General features: G+C 40.8%; 1 protein-coding gene and 1 non-coding gene across 2 annotated transcripts; one reads left to right on the top strand and one right to left on the bottom strand.

Moving 5' to 3' along the window:
• Positions 1-10861: 10861 nt before the first annotated feature.
• On the bottom strand, positions 10862-10935 carry trnat-agu (transfer RNA threonine (anticodon AGU)). The gene has a single exon. It is a non-coding gene; the product is annotated as a tRNA-Thr (tRNA).
• A 6397-nt stretch (positions 10936-17332) lies between these two features.
• Positions 17333-18354, top strand: LOC142401628 (histone H4-like). Its single transcript, XM_075487095.1, has one exon. The coding sequence runs from the start codon at positions 17361-17363 to the stop codon at positions 17670-17672; it is 312 nt and encodes a 103-aa protein (XP_075343210.1). The 5' UTR covers positions 17333-17360; the 3' UTR covers positions 17673-18354.
• Positions 18355-21589: the final 3235 nt, after the last annotated feature.

The raw sequence follows: 21589 nt of genomic DNA, 5'->3' as shown, positions 1-21589 counted from the left end.
TCCAACTACGCTCTCTTTCCTCTGAGAACTATTAGTATCATAATTATGAGATAATATCTCATAATTTCGATTTAGTATCTCATAATTTCAACTTAGTATCTCATAAATATGAGATAGTATCTCATAATTTTGACTTAGTGTTAGATCTATTCTTTCAATCGTAGCTCAAGAACAAGCTGGAGGAATCTCAAGTTAAATAAAGTGTTTATTGGTAGTCACACATCAAGCATATCAGCGCTGGGCTCAGTGGAACAAAGCTCCCGCAGGAAATCCGTCAGACTGAGCCTCGATTTCCGGGTATCATTTGCATTTATAGCCTCATAGGTTGGACTCACACTCGACAGAGTATGATTGGACATGAGTATGTTCAACATGTTTTATCATATTCTCTTGATCAGCCAAAACAACGTGTGTGTGTGAATCTGCACCTGCTTTCCCAGGCTAATTGTTTTGTCTTCCCATTCCTGGAACACTTTAGGTCATCATGGAAAAGTACAGAGACTATTTCATTCATAATGTCTACAAACAAAGCCAATTTTAACAATTCCCCCTTTTCATATGATTCTATCATTTCAACTAATTCAGTCAAATAACTCAGGTAGGAATGTTATCTTCTGTATTGTGTCACACCTGTTTAGCAGCAGCAAGTTTTTTAGCAGTCCCCCCAAATTGCAAGATGCCACTTACCTTTAAGGTGCAGCACAACCAGATAGGAGATTTTTGTTATCCCCCTTTTGATATAACTTCATGTGTCATGTGAGCTTTTATGTGTAAGCTGTTCTTCATTGCAATTACCAGCAGCAAGCAAGTCATCATTGCACAAGCATATGGAAATAGTAAAAATAATTTCAATGCTTTAGCTAAACTTTCTATATCAGGAGTATTTGATCATAATTCTAGAAATAGAAACTCTTTTCTAGTAAGGTTAAGACCTTCCTCACTCAACTGATAATAACTCTGCAAATGAGCACATTTCTGAATAGATTATATGTAGAAAATAATATTTTGATATTGTGGCGGGGTGCTGTTATAACTTGGGCAAAAATTAAAGCCAAATGCCGGAATTCACTTAGATGGTGTTTTATTGTGCTCATCTTCAAGGCTCAAACAAAAGAGTACGAGTCTAAAAACCCAGACTGCCAGACTGTGGCACCGAGCCCTCTTCTTATAGCTATAGTGCTCCGCCCCGAGGTATAAACCACACCTCTTTACAAACAAAAGACAAGTAAACCCCCAAACAATTTCTACTAATTCAGGTAAACATCTCACAGTAAATAAAGTCAAAATGTACAAAAATAAATAAAATAAAAAACCTGTAATCAAAAATATCTACTCAGTTTAACAAATGCAAACTAAATTAATAAGTAACCCGATGACGTCACCATTGCTTTGTCACATGACTCCCTTCCGGCAGCGCTCACCCGGAAGTAACCAATCTTACCGATCTAAACCATGCAAAAATGTTTGATACTAAACTACAACTTATGATGGATATGACGATTGAGGCAGGAACACCGTGTGTGCACCCACGACGACCCGCTCCAGCTTCACTGAAACCAAAAGTAAGTGTATGTATGTATCTGTGTATCAAAACGGACTTTACTCTTGTGCTACGTTCTAGCTCATGACGGCTCCTCCGTCACAGATATATATATATTGTGTGTATGTGGCCCCGAACCCATCCTCTGTGGAATCTTTGTTCATAATGGCCTAAAACTATATGTGGTTTGAGCAGTGTCAAGGCCCTAATCACCCATAAGTACCATCACAACACACAACACTGATTAACTAAAAATTCTCACATCATTTCTAAACTACTGACACTCAACCATTGCTTAAGGCGATTAACATTACCATCAGGATTGTCAACTGCTCGCAGTGCATAGGAGTGAAAAACCAGATTTGTGAACCGGGAATTCCTCCTATGGCCCCATTTCCACTTGGCGACCGACCGAATCAATGTCTAAGGTCCCACTCCGATCAGCTGAGTCACACCAATGGCAATGGACATACTACTAAAAATCATTCATTAACACCCTTTATTAAGAGGAATTAGCTAAATTATTTAAAAATGAAAACATAAGAAATATAAATTTAACAAAGGCATCCCAATTAGGGATGGGAATCGAAAATTCCTTGGAATCGTTTGGCGATTTTGCAAACGATTCCCTTATCGATTCCAGTGGGCGCAAATGACGTCACCACGCAACGCTGCGTGGCGAGTCCAGTGCAGCCAACAGTCAACAGTAAACATGGCGCCCAAGCGGTACAAACGCTCGAAAGTTTGATTACACATCCCTAAAAAAGACGACAACAGGGCAACTTTAAAGTGAATATTTCACCAAAGGGAGGAAATACTACCAACATGCAATAACTATGAATGAATGTCGCGTTTTCGATCTGCTCCGGACTAACGTTGGTGAATCTGAACCCAGCAACGTTAGCAACGTTAGCATGTCCTCGGCTAACACTGCAGGTAACTAACTAACAAACACTGCCTATCATGTTAGCACCATTTGCCTGATTGTAAAAGCTGCTGTTAGTAACGGTTAAGGTTAAATGAATGCCTTCTCAGGCATTACATTTAGATGAAATCATGAGAGACAGAGCCTGACTGGCTCAGAGCCAGAGGCTGGTGGTACTACCCCCAGTTCACCTCTACCTCCAGCTTCTCCTTTCACCAGAGCAGGAAGAGTTAAATTACCCAGGCCAGGATAGACCAATGTGGACCTCACCGTTGTTGGGTTTGTAAGGTCATGACTCGTGTTACTTCTAAACTAAACAAAGTTGATGCTAATCGACCGCTTTGTTGTCCTTTTTCTCCAAATGAGAATCGATAAGGGAACCGACAAAGAACCGAATCGTTAAGCAGAATCGAAAATGGAATTGGAATCGTAAAAATCTCATCAATTCCCATCCCTATTCATTATATGATTACATGAACCTGTTGACAAATTATGATTAACGTTTCTTTTAAATGAACAAAAATGATATATATATTTTTTTCTGATGACCACGTGATGAGTCATGTGGTCTCTTCTGGTCCAATCCTGTCACTGCTTGGTGCTCGGTTCTCCTCCTGGCTGAACATCAGTTCAGCATTCTGATCCGGAGCTAACTCGAAGGAGAGGTCACCAGTACGTCACTCCATAAAGGGTCTTTACCACCCCTTTTTCTAACTAATCTTCTTTTGGGATAATTTTGTTGTGTGGTTTTTCCACCATCATCTTGGCATGATGGGCAAGGCCTCCCAGAACTCAAGCTTATGAGTCCTCCAGCCGTACGTCCCGTAGTGGTTCTGAATCTGTGGATTGATATTAGCAGGAGAACAAATCGCGCAGCACACCAGTGCAAAATGTTATTTTCACGGTATTTTTATACTCAGGGCATGTCTTTTTTGAAAGGTTCAATCCTAATCCCCAATTCATCATTTATTTATTTTTTTTTTTTTAAATGGACCCCAACCCAAAACAAAAACAAACGAAAATTAAATTAAATTAAATCAAAGAAATCATGAAATAAACATAAACCAAAACAAAACAACTGGCCAGTTGGTATAACCCTTGTTTTTAGGACAAAGTTGCTGTCCAGCATTCATAAGAAATTCTGTATTATCAACTTATTCTGCTGTGGAAAAAAACTTCAAATCATTTAGAGAACACATCAGCACAGAGACACAAGACAAGACAACGCAGAACAATAACAAATAAAACAAAAACACACACAGATTTTTGGGAAAATTTGAGAAGTTTTAGTAAACCATGATTAATTGTTAATTAATTGCCAAACTCCTCCACTGCAGTTTCTGCTCCTGTGTTGCTCTTTGCTGCAGGATAGAAATGTTTGTGGTTAGATTTTGGGAGCAGCACAGCATCAAGAAAGCAGACATTTCTTCTCAATGACTAACTGATTAACCTGTTTAGGATAAGTATTGTCTGTCCTCTCTTAATTCAGCTCAGAGCGTTAAAGGGACACTATGTAATATATTAAGTAATTTATTAGCTCAAATCAACATATTCTTTCATAAATTAGTCCTCATTGGTGTAAAATTATCTCTGTCAAAAATCTCACTTATCCTCCTGAGTGAAGAATAACTTGTCTGTATCTACATAGAGCGGGCAAGCTCTATGGAGGCTGCCATGTCCTTACGGTCTATGAAAAACGACGAAGTGCCGAGAGGGACATAAAGCACTTCGACGCCAGGCCCGCAAGAGTAAATGCATTTTGACGTCACGTCCGCCGAATGGCTTATTACTGGCGCTAATGGTAAATAGATTTTATCTCGTAAATGATCCCACTAATAATGCATTGATTGTTACCAAACTTCTGCCGCAGTACACATAGGCTCTTAACTCACAAAACGAGGAATTAGAGAGTTTGTAAGTTTACCGGGAGTTTATTTACCGCTGCTAATGCTCCTATTGCTAACGCTGCTAATGCTAACGCTGCGTCGACGTCACTCCCGGTAACTCCCGGAATATGACTAATTGCATTGTTTGCACACCAAAGGCTATGTCAACTTATGTTATCTGACATGTTATCTGCCATCTGTATTTATAGTGTTATTGTATGTGTGTTATGTAATCCTTTGTACTGTGTGTCTTGATGTCTTTTTGTTTGTATGGACCTTGAGTCTGAAGCAGGGGCGGCGCCAGAGATTTTTTACTGCCCGTGCTACGGGGGAGCACAGCTTTTTACCGAGGGTGCTACCCCTCCCAACCATCATCCCCCCCCCCACACCACACCACACCACACACACACACACGACCATGAAAAGCGCTATATACAATCGATTGTATCATCATTACTGTTTTACTGTTGTTTTTATTATCATTATTATTTATTACTATTAGGCTATTATTATTATTAGCCTACCTCCAACGCAAGACAGCCTACTATAAACACATTCACTCATACTTTGCATTTAAAATGCGTATAGGCTAAACTAAATACTTGTACACATGTTTCCATACACTGCACGAGCCTTCACGAGCCGATGCATTTGGAAGTTTGTACATAGTCCAGGAGTTTATTATTATCAACACAAGCCTAATAGCTTTTCTGCTGCTAAAGCTGCGTTGACGTCACTTCCTTGATCTGGGAGCTTCAAAGTAAGATGAGGGTTGATCTACTACTGTAGACAACAAAGCAAGCCTGCTCAATTTCTCCATTGATAAAATAAATCCACAACTCTACAACATAAAAATTCATAAAAATTCATGCAGAATATAGCATATACTTTGTTGTCTACAGTAGTAGATCAACCCTCATCTTACTTTGAAGCTCCCAGCTCCCAGAAGTGACGTCGACGCAGCTTTAGCTGCAGAGAAGCTATCAGGCTTGTGTTGATAATAATAAACTCCTGGACTATTTTCAAACTTCCAAATGCATCGTTTTGTGAGTACAGACCATATTTGTACTACTGTAGAAGTTTGGTGTCATGGCATGTGATTTTAATGTGGTAATTTTGGAGATACTGCCAGGGTCCGTTAGCGCTTGTACCCTTAAGGCCGCATAAGGGATAAGAACTCCTGGGTGCTGTTGATGGTATATCCCTGCTCTTCTTCTGCCTGCAACTTGAAAATAAATTGGGTCAAAGCTTATGACAGAATCGTCATTTTTTTGTGTCTAAAACAATCTGTTCGTTGATAACTTTTTTTATTTTCTGGCTGAAATATGTTACCACACAATAAATAATAGAGAATATAATTTAATATTTGAAAATGGGATATTTTCTTTGGGTTGCTACGGGGTGCTATGGCTAATCCAGGGGGAGCTATAGCACCCCCTAGCGCCCCCCTGGCGCCGCCCATGGTCTGAAGCTATAGCTTCTTGAATCTTGACACATCCCGCCTGCCGTAGTTCAAGAAGATGCAACGCACATTTGAAAATGCGAGGCGCTAGAGAGCAAATTCATTCGACTTTGCAAAATAAAATTGCACCACTAGATGGGGGAAGAATTACAAAGTGTCCCTTTAAGATAAAATTTCAGCATAATCTGCTTAATTCTCACTTGTTACTTAATAATAAGTTTTCTTAAATTCTTACTAGTGGCTGTGTTTGGTGATGCTGAGCCGTCCACAGACAGTTCAGGATCAGCATTAAGTTTTTTCCGGCTCCAGTTGAATCAGAAACACTTCATGTGGTACCAACAGTGTGACATCAGAGCTGTTTCCAACATCACATGATACCATAACATGTTTCCATACAGATTAGAATTAAAAACATAGGTTCATTTTATTTCTTTATTTCTCCTAATTCATCCTTTATTTTTTATCTTTGAGGTGAGCGTTGTGGCCCTGTGCTGCTGACTTTTCCTCAGCGGTGCCACAGCATCGTGCTTGTGTTGTCAGACATCAGATCTTTGGTTGGATATTGATCCTCTGTCAACCACACCTTTACACAATGTGATGTAGCTTCTGCTACCTTGTATGATCCCGTCCACAGAGGAGAGGACCAGTTACGTTTGTTGACTTTATTCAGTTGTTTCCCATATTCACACAAGTTTTCATACTGTCGTAAAAAAGGGTATTTTCTCCCCGTCCAGGCCTCATGCGGGACAACCTGACAACATTCATATATAGGTCATATATTACACATCATATAAAATATTAGGTTAAATAACATAATAGGGAGAGCTTCAACCCAATTTATTTTGTTTTGGGCTGTCACCAAGCTGCTCTCTGCTCACTGTTTTTAAATGCGCCATAAAAACAAACCTTGACTTTTCTTGTTATGGCTCACTCTTGCTGCAGCTGCTCCTAATGCCCTAATTTATTTAAACCTCTTTGCTGCTTTATTAAGAGAGCATATTAATTGTTTCATAGATCTGCTGCAGTTAAATAGTTAAATGATTTAGTTAAATAGTTAAATGGTTTAATGAGTTTAAATCTAAATATTGATTATAACTATTAACTCAGAATTGGTGAAAAGAGGCAGAAGAAAACTATTTAGAGCAGCTAAAGTCACGTTAATATCTCCTAATAACAATAAAGGCTAACCTTTAATACTTTAAGATGATATCAAATTGTTTGACATCTGACTATCTGGCCGTGATATTAAATCCTAAATCCTGATAGTTTAACCTGTCATAGATGGTCTGACTGTCTCATCTCAGTCCTGCTTCAGGTGAAATCAGAAAGTTTCAAATTGTACAACATTTTTTCTCAGATGGTTTTTCAACTAAAGGAGCAAATCTCCTAAACACTCTGCTTGTGTATTTGTCTTTAAGAGAGCTGTTAAGTCTTGTTACAGCAACAATTTGTATGAATGTCTTGTTTCAAACACTGTTGTTCCTGGATTTATTTTGGACATTTTGTTGTTTCTTATCTCATCACTGCGATTTTTGCATTGTACAGCTGTTTTCAGTTTATCTACATACTTTGGTGTATCTCCCAATCATATGCATGTTAAAATAGATGGATGAATTAATAATAATTTCTCTAGTACAAAACTAAACCCATTATCATTATAAACTCAGGCCATTGATCACTCAGAGTCTGTAGATAAACAAATTGTTTGGCCTGTTCTCACTCTCAGGGCTGAATGAGAGAAAAAGGAAGCAGGGTTGAGAAGAGATGCTCTTAGGGTGTGAGCATTTATGACAAAGAGAACAACTATAAACTTAAATTGGGAACATTATGGCTCAAAAAGCGTTTGGAGAGTTTAATCTCTGTGATTCATTATTTCCTGCGATGCTGCTGCACAGCTGACCTTTAGTTAGAAACCTCAGGCCTCAGGCCAAGCCTCCAACTCTGTTGATCTTTTCTTTTTGTTTTATAGGTCTCTTATTAGTGCGTTGATGCTGAAAAAAAATTATTAACTTCTGTCAATGAACTTTGGGATCAAATATATCAAAAGCTTTTTCCTCCTGTATTATGCATGTGCTTGATTCTTAGTCCCTCGCTTGTTTTGAAAACATTTTGAACACACTGAGCTTCATTGGAGCAAACTCACACATTCCATTAACGCATTTCTCCAGTCCAGTTTACAAATCTATCCGTCCCTCGTTTTTCTTCTTCCCTCGGGACCATTTTATGCCATCTAGTCAAGGTGTTAACTAATACCAACTCTACACTTTTCCCAGTTGTCGATCAATTTATGTGACATATTCAAATGTTAAACACGTGTTAGACAGAGTGGGTGAATGGCGTAATGCCCGAATGTTGGAGCCCGGTCAAGAAACTTCTACACAGAACCTAAAAGTTCTGTGCGCTTGATCGCTGGGGGTTCACCCAGTCCAGTCATCCGTTTTAATTCAACCCTCTGTGTAACACCCTATCTACCGTTCCCCCTTTTTATCTATACCAATGCCCCCTTTTGAAACAGAACTACTTGAGATCTGCGTGATATCGCAGTAAAATATCAATCAAGTAGCAAACCACCCCACATTTTCAAGAAAGATAACAAATCTTTTCCTGTGTCCTTATGCCGAAATCTTGGTCCACCCACCACATATGGAATTACAGACCCTTCGCGACCGGAGTTCTCAATCCGTCCTAACACCTGTCAGGGGGAAATGAAGACCTTTCGCCCACGGAGCTCTTCACACACGGTAACCTCTCAATTTAGAAGACAATTCCCCCCATGGGATATTCATTTATAAAATGAATTTATTCTGTCTTTTATTTGTTCAAATTAAATTATCTGGACACTTATTTACTTTCCCTATGTGTGATTATGTGTGATTGTGTGAGGACATCTTAATTCAAACAACTTAATTTAGCATGACCAATGTGCAGAAATTTCACATATATTCATATGAGGTTTTCTGCTCACCTTATATTCGGGCGCCTCGAATTGTCTGAAAAAAGGGTCCCCCTCGATCACCTCCAGCTGTGCTCCCTCGGACAGGTCTCAGAGTCTGCCATCCGGGTCACGGCACCAAATTGTTCGATCGATTCTTTCAATGGCAGCTCAAGAACAAGCCGGAGGAATCTCAAGTTAAATAAAGTGTTTATTGGTAGTCACATGTCAAAGCATATCAGCGCTGGGCTCAGTGGAACAGAGCTCCCGCAGGAAATCCGTCAGACTGAGCCTCGATTTCCGGGTATCATTTGCATTTATAGCCTCATAGGTTGGACTCACACTCGACCGAGTATGATTGGACATGAGTAGGTTCAACATGCTTCGTCATATTCTCTGGATCAGCCAAACTGTGTGTGTGTATGCTTGAATCTGCCCTTGCTTTCCCAATCGTTTTGTCTTCCCATTCCTGGATCACTTTAGGTCATCATGGAAAAGTACTGAGACTATTTCATTTATAATGTCTAAGAACAAAGCCAATTTTAACAAAAGCCACCATGAAGACGTTTTAAAATGTCTCTATAGGCCTACCTGTGTCTGTTCCTGGTGCAGATTTGTGGCCTCATTTTTGTGCCCGGCTCTGTAATGCCTCAGCATTGAAGAGGAGCTTTAATTAATGTAGGACAGTTCTGTCCAACAAATGCGACATTTAACCTGCCGAAAATAAAATAATTTAAACTGAGTCACTTTGAAATGGATTTGAATTCTGAAAGATCAAGTGGGAACTGGGAGGAACAGGATGAAACAAGCAAATAAAAAAAAAAGCCTTATTTGCCTGATATAAGATCAAAATGGTCCCATACGGCAGAAACTTTTCTTTTTCTTTCTGGCTCCATTATGGCTTGTAGATAAGATGTCTGTTTGAAATGATGAATGATTGTTTTGGCAGAGATGCATCCCGTTGACAGATTCGTCTCGTTTTAAACACAGTTTGGCGTGTATCGTGACAGGCGATACTTCAGCTGTATCGGTCACGTCCCGTCACTAATGTAAATATACATAAACGTATTTTCCCGTAAATATTGCCCGAGGATGAGAAGAAAGTGCACTTGAGTGAGTATGAAGGGAGAAACTCTTCCCCCAAAGAGTTTACATGTTAATTCCACTGTGCCATCCCTCGCCCCTGATTGGTTCAACTGCTCGACAGAGAACGGTCTTGTTTCTATGGAAACCTGTCTTTGTTTAGAGATGGCGGGCAGAGGGAAGAAGGAGCGCTTCGGTCACTCTTTATCAAGAAACATTATGGAGTACTGGGATATCTTGGGATATCAATTAGTAGATACCGAGACTTCATAATCCGTTGAACTGGCTTTATTGCAGTTACCAACACTGGCCATCATAATACAGGATTAACATGGGGGAGTCACGTTACAACCTCTCCTGGTCCGGTCTTTGACCTTTGGCCCACCAACTAACATAATGCAATTGGGCCAATAACACTGGAGCCCTCTATTTGTGATGAATTGTCATGAGACGTTCTGTGTCAGTGTCTGGAGGAAGTAAACACCTGGATGAGAGAGAATTTTCTACAATTAAATGAAGACAAAACTGAGATCATTCTGTTTGGGAGCAAAGAGAAGAGGGTCAGCGTTGGTAAATATCTTGAGACTCGGGACCTTACAATCACTGACCAAGTTGGTAACCTCGGAGTGTTGATAGACTCAGATCTGACTTTCAGCAGCCACATCAAAGCTGTCACCAAGGCAGCTTTTTACCACCTCAGAAACATCAACAGAATTAAAGGTTTCCAGGATCCATGCATTCATCTCCAGTAGACTCCATCACTGTAACGCTTTTACATTACATTACATACACTTAGCTGACGCTTTTTATCCAAAGCTACTTACATCTATTTAGATACAGGGTATTGGTTACAGGCCCTGGAGCAATGTGGGGTTAGGTGCCTTGCTCAAGGGCACTTCAGCCATGAATAGAGGTGTAGGGAGAGGTAATGGCGGGACTTGAACTTGCAACCCTCTGATCTTAAGTCCACCTCCCTAACCACTAGGCTGCCCCACAGTTATGGCACCATGTTGATGTACGTAATAACACCTTAAGGTACTGCTGGGATTTGAACCCAGGATCTCCTGTTTACTAGACAGGCAATTTGACCAACTAAGCCACAGCGCCACAATTTTAACTGGACTTCCCACAAAGAGCATTAAACATCTGCAGCTCATCCAGAACGCTGCTGCTGGAGTTTTAACCCGGACTAAGAGATCTGAACACATCACAGCAGCTTTAAAATCTTTACTCTGGCTTCCAGTCAGTCACAGAATAGATTTGTTTGCTTTGTTTGTTTGACTCACTACGAACATTTGCCGAGGAGCAGCGCGGACAAAGATCTCATATTTTACAGAGGTCTCACTCTGATGTGCCGACAAATGTCTCTTTATTTTGAGTTTTTGTGGGCGGGTCAGAGCGTGTTTCTCGACATGATGCGCTTTTTGCGTTAAGGTACAGATATGGAGACATTATAAAAGCCCTCGTAGAAATATCTCTGATAAGTGACAAAACAGATGAGCCTGGTGAAGCAAGTGCGCTCAAGAATGCCATAAGGAAATTTTCTTTCATATTTTTGGTCAACATGCAAACCAAGATTCTTGAATGTATAAACGTTGCCTCACAGTTACTGGAAGCTAGGGACGCGGATATTCTGAAAGCATCTACTCTTCTGCAAAATGCCATCAGTGTTTTGATGGAGTAAAACTAACCCAAAATTCCGTGGTTGCTCTCCGTGGCGTTGAAGCTTTTAAGACCCGCTGTTGCGGCAATGTGTATGTTGTAAAATTATGTTATGGTGAGTTTAATAAAGGTCGACAGCAGTGTCCATCCTCACCCCTCTGCATTGTTACAGAGACCCCGGTGACTGGTTATTCTCTAAAGACTGAGCGGTATTTCACCCGACACCGTTTACAGTTACATTTTATAGTTATATTTTTCATAAGTTGCACTAAACCGGTATCTGAGTTTACAGATTGCGTAAAGGCACAGACCTATTTGAATGTTATTTGTACTTTTATACATGTTGGCTGCAGATTAATTTTTTATGTTTTATATGCACTTAACTTTTACTGGGAAATTATCCTAACTACCTCCTACAGGGTTTGTTGTCGGGCAGAAGTCATATATGTACACGCACATTTTTCTGGGCTTTGAAGTATCGTTGTGTTAGCCTGGGCGAAAGCCGACTGTTGACTCCGTCAAACAGTCTGGGAAAACCCAAGAGGAATCTGTTTCCATGGAGGGTGGGACCTTACTCAGCAACTTAAATTCATTGGAGTTCCCTTAGCCAATCAGTAATGTTTAGAAATGACGTAGTTATGCACCGAGGTTCATGCTTACTCTCGCGAGGCTCTAGCTCGCGAATCACGCTTCCCACATCCGCTTTCATGATACCGGTACCATTTGATAAATCAAACTTTTCCCAAAGCCAGTTGGAAGGAGAGCTACGACATCCTTGCCACTAACAAAATTGACGAGGCATTCCTCTTGCTCTCGTTTTAATTGTGTAATGATCTCCAGAGTTGAGACAACTTCATGGATAGCTTCTAGCGTTCTTCCGTCGCCATGTTTATTTCCGCTGCGGTTGAACTACAATTATCTGGACTACAATGGACTCCGCGCGTGAGTTCTGCGTCACCACTCGCAACTGTTTGCTGATTGGCAAAACACTGAGCGAACCGAGGTAGGGGGGTTGAGCCAGACTATGTGCGGAGCCAAAATCTTTGGGCGGAAGTACGTAGGATGGCGTCGCCAGGCTATCGTTGTGTATCTTTGCTGACAGAAATAGTGTGATTACCATGATAATGTAATGACTTTGCTATTTTTGTGTTGTAAGCTTTGCCGATAAGTAACTTCTCTTCCAGGTGAGAAAGTATGGACATTTACTGGGCATTTGCCACAGTGTTATGCTGTTTTATTCCCCCAGAGGATTTCTTCAGGGACTGTGGGAAAAATGGACACTCATGGGAAATGTTTATTGAGAATTGTTCATTGTATTTTGTAACAGTGCTGGAGTGATGTTAAGGTTTTAATCATCATCCAGTGTGGGGGTAGTGTTACAGGCCCAGCCTTACTGTGATTTGTTATGTGGGAGGGGCTAGTTTTTCAGGTAGTACGTCAGCAGCGCATGCTGGGAAGGTGTATTGTTTTTCTTGGTGCAGTGAGCAGGCAGGTGACGCGACTGGGCAGCTACGTGTGTGTTGGATTGTATTCTTTTCATGCGAGAAGTGCTGGGAATTAAAAGTGCCGTTCTTCAGACGTGGTCCCGATCATTTTGTTTGTCACCACAACGAGCTAAACAGAGCTATCTCCAAGGGGGCTCCACCTACCACGGTTTGAGGGTCTGCCAGCTCAAGTTTGGTAACAGAGTCAACGAATTTTTACTTTTTATCTAATAATCATAACTTTTTATGAAAGCGCTGACTAATCTGGCAGATCTGAAATCACAAGAATATTTATTTACTAATTAAATAATTGATACACCATTAAAAATCTAATGGATATGAAAACTTAAGTTGGTAAATCTAAAAACGGTTTCTTTAAATAAAACAAATACTAAAGGGCAGAGTATTTTAGAATGGGTTTATTAAAGGAAAGATGCTGAATGCTGTGTTTATATCATAAAAGAAAAGGCAGGAAACTGTGGCACTCCGGTTTCATTATTTTTTACTTTTGTTTAAGGCAAAGGACTGACCGACGCGTTTCGACCTTTCACGGTCTTTGTCAGGGTGCAGTCATTCAATCACAAGACACAATATATCACAGCTGTTAATTAGTCATTGGTGGTGGGCGTGATCCATCCACTTAACCAAAGTGAACAGGTAGTTGTGAGACTTAGTTGCACAAAACATTTAACAAAATTCAAGTTGCACAAAGCATGAATAAAACAAGTTTGCACAAAGCACCAGTCATGACTGAAAACTAATATTCAGGTAAGTATGAGATTAATATACACAGATCATAACATTTTTTAGTTGTGGGTCCACTGAGTAACAACAAGCACTACACTTCATTGAAGGCCAATATTCACACACTGGTATAGGGCACATTCAGAAGAACAGATCTATCAAGGAGTTTTTTGTATGTTTTTTTGTCATAAGAATGGTAAATAGTCCACTTCATCATTAAGTCCTGGTGGTTTGGTAGCCTGTAAAGTAACAATCCAAAATGTTTCTCTTTGTAGAAGTTTTTTTACTCTGTCTCCTCCTCTTATATTAGGAGGTACACTCTCAAGAACCACTGCTCTTAGGGAAGATGGGCTTCCATGCCCTGCCTCTTCGTAATGCACAGCCATAGCATAGTTCTGGTTTATTGTGCGAATTGCAGTCTTATGTTCCCCGAGGCGGTCTTTGAATCTTCTTTTAGTTCTTCCAATGTAAAAGTGGCCACAGGGGCATTCCAGACGGTAAACTACACATTTGGTGTTGCAGTTGGCAAAGTGGTTCATTTTGTATGTTTTTTGTTTGAATATGTCTACAAAGGTGTTGTTTTTGGAAATGTTCTCACAGTGGCAGCAATGTCCGCAGGGGTAGGTGCCCATTGGTTTCTGGAGCCATGAAGTTCTTGGGGCAAGATGACTTTGGACCAGCTTGTCCTGTAAAGTAGGTGCTCTCCTGGAGGCAAAGGAGGGTAGATTAGGAAACAGTTCAAGCAGCATTGGATCTCCATGTAAAATATTCCAATTATTTTCGATGATATTGCATATTTGGTTGTACTGTTTACTGTACTTAGTCACAAAATAGACATTTGAATTGTGCGGTGTTCTTTGTGTTTTTTGTAGGAGATGTTTTCTGTCCATAGATTTCACTCTTCTGTATGCTGTTTGCAGATTATCCTGTTTGTATCCCCTCTCCCTAAAGCGTAGGGTCATTTCCACAGCTTTTGTATCGAAATTATCTTCTTTGTCGCATATGCGGCGAAGCCGCTGAAGTTGCCCGAATGAGATGTTCTTAATAAGGTGAGGGGGATGACAGCTCTCCGCGTGTAATGTGGTGTTGCGGTCTGTATCTTTACGGAAAATGGTGGTATGCAAGTCCCCTAATGGTGATTTTGTGATTTTCAGATCTAAAAAATGTATCTCACTCTGGCTGTATTCTAAGGATAATTCCACACTATCACTAGTGGAATTGAGGTATTGGTGCATAGCTTTAAGGCTCTGTAGGTCCCCATTACAGAAGAATACAAGATCGTCTATGTACCTTCCATACCAGATGATGTTGTTCCGGTAGATGTTTGAAGGGCCCCAGATGAACTTTTCCTCCCATAGTCCAAGAAATAGACAGGCGTAGTTTGGTGCAAATGTGGCTCCCATGGCTGTGCCCCGTTTTTGTTTGAAGGTTTTTTCCTGAAACACAAAGACATTGTTGTCGAGAATCCATTTTATGAGTTCCAGTATGAATGCATTGGGTGGATATCCTTCCGTCCTGGATTGCAAGAAGTGACTCACAGCTTCTAGGCCATCTTGGTGTTTGATGTTACTGTAAAGGGACGTGACATCCATAGTGGCCATGTATCCCTCTCCAATGTTTTTGATGTCGTTAATTTTGTTCAAGACATAAGTGGTGTCTTGAATGTAGGAAGGGAGAGAATATACCAATGTTTTAATGTAGTAATCAATGTATTGGGAGGAAGGCTCAGAGATGGAGTCAATGCCAATGATGATGGGGCGGCCGGGGGGGTTTTCTAAATTTTTATGAACTTTAGGCAACATGTAGAATGTTGGTATTTTAGGATTATTTTTGAGGAGAAAGTCTTTTTCTAGATCCGTAATCCATCCTTGCATCCTGGCATTATTTAATATGTCTTCCAATTCACGTTTCATGTATTCCATTGGATTGGATGGAAGAGCTGTGTAGTATTCTGTGTTCCCAAGTTGTGATAAGGCTTCTTGTATGTATTGCTCTCTTCCACACACAACAACAGCGCCCCCCTTGTCTGCTCTTTTAATAACCAAATCTTCATTATTAGATAACCAACGCAAGGCCGCGTTCTCTGGTTTTGATAGGTTAACTTGAGGGCTGTGTGTTAGAGATTGTAGAAAGGCGTCCATATCACATGAAACTTTCTTGGTAAATGCAATCAATGAAGCGTTATTCACTACAGGACAGAAAGTGGATCTAGGCTTAAATTCCTTTGTAGGTCTGACCTGGGCCTTGTAGTCATGTAACATTCTTTGGGTTGTAGAAGCATTTAAATGATGCCATGTTTTTAAATGTAAAGTTCTGTAAAACTTAAACAAATCAATCTTAGTTTCAAAAGTATTGACATGATGGGTTGGTGCAAAGCTTAGACCTTTAGAAAGCACAGAGGTACATTCTGGTGAGAGTGGGGTACCTGATATGTTGATAACTGAATTGAGTCCTATCGCCTCGTCGATAGTTCTGCCACTCGCTGACTATGGCGCGTGGGCTCCAGGTTTTTTCTTCCTCCCCCGCCTCGTCCTCTTCCTCTTCCTCCACGAGGTCTCTGGGTCTGGTGATGGGGAAAATCCAAAAAATCCGGTCTTTCAGTAGGGCCCTCTGTGTATTCATCTTCACTACTGGTTGGTAGGTTGAAGGAGACGGTGCGCGCTCGCGGTTTCCTCCTCAGCGCAGGAGCGCGTGTTGGTCGAAACGCGTCGGTCAGTCCTTTGCCTTAAAGAAAAGTAAAAAATAATGAAACCGGAGTGCCACAGTTTCCTGCCTTTTCTTTTATGATACTTACCACCCACAAAGACTGTTTGAGCACCTGTGTTTAAGACTTGGATCCTCGCAGCGCTTTCCGTTTTTCCCCTTTTTGCTGTGTTTATATGTTTCAGTTTTAAACACCAACATGCTTAAAGCGTAACATCGAAGCTATTAGAGACCTTTGTAGGAAAGTTATTTACAGGAAAATGACTTTTTCATGAACAATTGAATCCCTCTGCCTGTAAACCAAGCATATGTGGCAGCACCACCATGTGGACGGATTCAGTAGACCTCCACTGAGTGCATAATTCAGCTTGGTGGCTGCTTTGCTCTCAAACCTGAGCTGTAGCAGCCGTTGCTTCTCCTGTAGGGAGCGCCACAATAATTCCATTAAGTTTTTATACATTTTTAAGCCAAACTTACAATACGCAGATGTAGCAGCAGAATTATATATATTTATTTATATGTAAGTTATTTTTATGAGCCCTGAATGGTGGGGTGTTTGAACAGGAAAACGTAACATCCTGTAGTGATATTAAGAGGTTTTATTTAGTAAGAAAGACCGGAAGTAGTTCTGTGGTTACCCTGTAACTGAAGGTGAGGATTGAAGGTGGCCGCTGTTCGAGCCAGCGAATGTTGAACTGGTTCTTATGTGTAACTCAGTATATCAAGTCAAGAAGACCATCGTCTTACATATATATATATACTAAATTAGAAAATGGATGAGGTTTGTTTTAATAATGGGGGTTTTGTTGGGAAGCGTTGACGCTTTGTACTGTGAAACTCCGCCCACTGTCCTCCTTTACGTCCGCAGTTCAGATATAAACACAGAGCGCGCGCTCAGCGGCGTCAGTTGGTCTTTGAATTTTCAGAGTAAACGCAAACATGAGCGGCAGAGGAAAGGGAGGCAAAGGACTCGGTAAAGGAGGCGCTAAGCGGCACCGTAAAGTTCTCCGTGATAACATCCAGGGAATCACCAAACCCGCCATCCACCGTCTGGCCCGCCGCGGCGGAGTCAAGCGCATCTCCGGCCTCATCTACGAGGAGACCCGCGGTGTGCTCAAGGTCTTCCTGGAGAACGTTATCCGCGATGCCGTCACCTACACCGAGCACGCCAAGAGGAAGACCGTGACCGCCATGGATGTGGTGTACGCGCTCAAGAGGCAGGGCCGCACTCTCTACGGCTTCGGGGGTTAAACTCATCCGAAACCCGCTAAAAATAACCCAACGGCTCTTTTAAGAGCCACCCACCTTTACCTGAAGAGCTCAGATCTGCTGTTTACATTTTTATTTATATCTATATGTTAGCAGAATCATCTTTCGGCACAGCGTTCAACGTGACACAATGAGTCGGTTTGGCTTTCGTGTTTTTCCTCATTGTCTGAAGGACACACCCTTTATTGTGTTCAATTAGACAGGTCACGTGATGTGACACACAATAATCCAATAACCAAAACAACAACAAATGAGAGCACAAAAACATTCACAATGTCAACACTATATATAGATATATATTATATAAACGTGTTTTAAGCAGACCCCTTTGAGTCTGCTTAAACCACAACTATTCGTATAAGAATGTGTTTGCTAGCAGAGAGGAATGTGCTCATATAGCGTAATGAATAATAAACATTGAGTTTGAACCGTACTTCCCCTTCATCACATCGGGCCTTTGAAGATTGAGCTAAATTTCCTCAAATTAAACTGAACCCTCAGCTGAGGTTTGGGAAGAAAGAGGGAAATATATTAAATAGTGATGTGTAATACCACCAATTTCATTTAAATTTGATTCCGAGTTAACTGTACTGATAAGTTTTACCTTAATGTGTTAAGAAGGGAATTTAAAAAAATTGTTTCAACCTATAGCCACCCACTGACACCAGAGATTATCTTTCTTATACTTTATTTATCAAGCATTTTCAGTTGTAATAAAGATGAGAGAATAAAATTACTGAGAAGCTGCATTTTTATTATAAATTAAGGCGAGACACGGCCGGCAAAAACAGGGATTTTTCATGTAGTGGTCAATTTTTAGATTTTGGGCCAGTCTGCTCCTTCAATATGTGTTATTTCAAAACATAAATTAAAATGTTTATTTCATCACATTTTGTTTAATTGCGGCGGTACGTTTCGCCCAAATTTACCAAAATCTTTAAATGCCGTTTTTCAAAATCAGTTTTTTGTATTTTTCCAGTATCAATATCTCAGCCTATGGAGCACCTACTAACACCAAACTTTCCAGTTATACACTTAGCAGTATTCTGAAGATATTTGCAGAAGGATTTGTTGATAAATCATTCCTGGCCTGATTTATGTGACATTGCTAGAGGTTGTCAAATACTGATAGTAGGACACAGAGAGGTGCAAATCTGTGCTCCCTGTGTGAAGATCGCTCTGTCCGCACAGCATGTCATGCGAGGCTAATACGTGGTGGCCAAGGGGCAACTGCTAACCCTTCCACGTAAAACAACAACTTGCACACTGCAGAAACGTCACACCACTTTATAACCCATCCGACAATAAAGTCACAAGCCTTACCATCAAAACCATATGCATGGTTCTCACATTACTGGCATGGGGACGTTACAAAACAACTTTATAAACAGCATGTCACTCACCGGCTGGTTGTATGCTCGCGCATGTGAAAGCCCAAAAGAGTCGATGGAGAATAATCCCATATACAAAGCAATTATCTTCTCTAGAAAAACTGCGTTCAAGTATTTAAAACATTACAACAATACATGCCCAGTAATATTGTTGTAATGTTTTAAATACTTGAACGTAGTTTTTCTAGAGAAGATAATTGTTTTGTATTTGGGATTATCGTCCATTGACTCTTTTGGGCTTTCACATGCGCGAGCGTACAAATAACCGGTGAGTTACATGCTGTTTATAAAGTTGTTTTGTAACGTCCCCATGCCAGTAATGTGAGAACCATGCATATGGTTTTGATGGTAAGGCTTGTGACTTTATTGTCGGATGGTTTATAAAGTGGTGTGACGTTTCTGCAGTGTGCAAGTTGTTGTTTTACGTGGAAGGGTTAGCGCTTGCCCCTTAGCCACCACGTATTAGCCTCGCATGACAGGCTGTGGGAACAGCGCGATCTCCACACAGGGGCCCTCATTTATCAAGCCATCGTAGAAAGCATCGTATATATGAGCGGAGAAATCGTCGTACGCAGAGGCTCAAATGAGATTTACAGAACATGCGTACCACACCAATCCCATCGTAAAACAGAGCGGCTGTTGATAAATCCGGCGGCCGAAATCCATCGTAATGATCCTAACCACGCCTTCTACAAAAGGGGGTTGAGAGGCCGCACCTCTGGAATTTGCGACATGGATAGACGAAAGGCGGCAAAGAAACGCTGCCAACAGCGTTGACAGCTGGGACGGCTGTCACAGCGTTGGCGATGTAAATCGCTGACCGGACGAGTTATGTATTTTCCCCTACTGTCATGGTCAATAAAATGTGATAAACTCCAGATTAAATGAAATCTAAAATTGAACGATGTTTTACTTTTTCTCCAATAAGATCAGGAAGAAGTGGTCCGATATGAAATTTGCAGCTCTCCGACGCAGCATGTCACAAACGGAGGGGGGGGGTCTCCGATCCAGGTTTGGATTTGAGTGCCTTGGAGGAGAGGGTGGCTGGCCTGATCGGAGCTACGTCTTTGCGTATGCGCAGTGTTAAAGCACCTCACCTGTATGGCTCATGAGCCACTCATCATTTTCCCGAAAGAGATTCTGCCGGTCCCGGAACACTCTCTCGCGCCTGATCCGCGCGTTCAGGTCCTCCAACAAAGCCAGATCTGCCATCGTTTCGCCATTACCGCGCCGCTAGAATCACCTCTTAAATAGGCGGTTGAATAATGAGCCATCACTCTTCCAATTACGGAGTTGTACTTGTTTAATTTTTTTATTTATTTAATTTGCGTTTATGTTTATATTTGTGTTGAAGTCAAATAAAACATGGGCCTTCTCTGAAGTGATAAGTCTGTAATTTTAACCGAGGGATTTGTTGCGACTCATGAGGCACGCACTAGTGACGCTGCTGTTTATGTATGCTATTGCAGTCACCGCAAGTCAAAATGGAAAAGTGCGTACACGGCTTCAGACCTGTCGTGGCGATTTCATCTTTCCTGCGCTCACGATGGATTTGATAAATGCCAACCTTTGCGCAGAAAAGAACGTACACACGACCTACGCATGTTTTCCGTCTTACGCAAGTTTGATAAATGAGGGCCAGGGAGCGCAGATTTGCACCTGTCTGTGTCCTACTATCAGTATTTGACAACCTCTAGCAATGGAAACACGCTTCAAATGCCCCGGAGTTCCCCTTTAAGAGACAACTGTTGTCAGATGGGGAGATTAGCCTGTTAGATGGAAGGTGTGATTAAGGAAGATATGCATTATAACCAGAAACTTGTACAATTAATTTCTGATTAATCATAATGGCTGTCTTCCCAAATAAACTTATATACAGGCAACAAGACGGTGAACTCAGCGATCAGAATTAGAGCAACTTTCACAGCGGACTGACAACATTTTTCATTTCTTACCAAGTGAAGATGGCAAAACTGATGTCGGTGGTCTGACTTGGATAAACTTTCCTAAATGGAAAATCCGTCTACACCAGGGATCCCTTTAGTTAATTCTGTCAACCCAGAGAATCAAGCTGCTTGAAATGCTCCTGAAAAACCATGTTTTATGCACCGAATTCAGGCTAGCTCGTTTTTATGTCTTCTGAGTTATTCAGTAGTTTTCAAACTTACACTTACTTCTACAGAAGAACCACCGATGACACAGTTCTGGAAGAGTTCTTCTCATTCCAGCACAGACTGAATGGATCATTTCAAGTTGCTTATTATTTCCGAAAAAAAAATGACTTTGATTAAAACAAGAAATTATATTCATTTTACATTTGATGACAGTGATAAGTTACCTTCACACTTTAATCTAAGATTTAGAATACTGCGCTTTGATATTCATTACGTGACTACTTTATCAAGTATTATCAAGTGTTTTTCTACATATTTGACTTGTATCAACTATTAAAAAATAGTGTGTTTACAAAACAGGAAAACAGACATTAAAACAATCCACAAGTGCAGA

The sequence above is a fragment of the Odontesthes bonariensis genome, chromosome 16 (genome assembly GCF_027942865.1).
Source record: "Odontesthes bonariensis isolate fOdoBon6 chromosome 16, fOdoBon6.hap1, whole genome shotgun sequence".
Taxonomy (NCBI): Eukaryota; Metazoa; Chordata; class Actinopteri; order Atheriniformes; family Atherinopsidae; genus Odontesthes; species Odontesthes bonariensis.
Note: the sequence above shows the minus strand (reverse complement) of the source record. Positions and strands in the feature narration are given on the sequence as shown.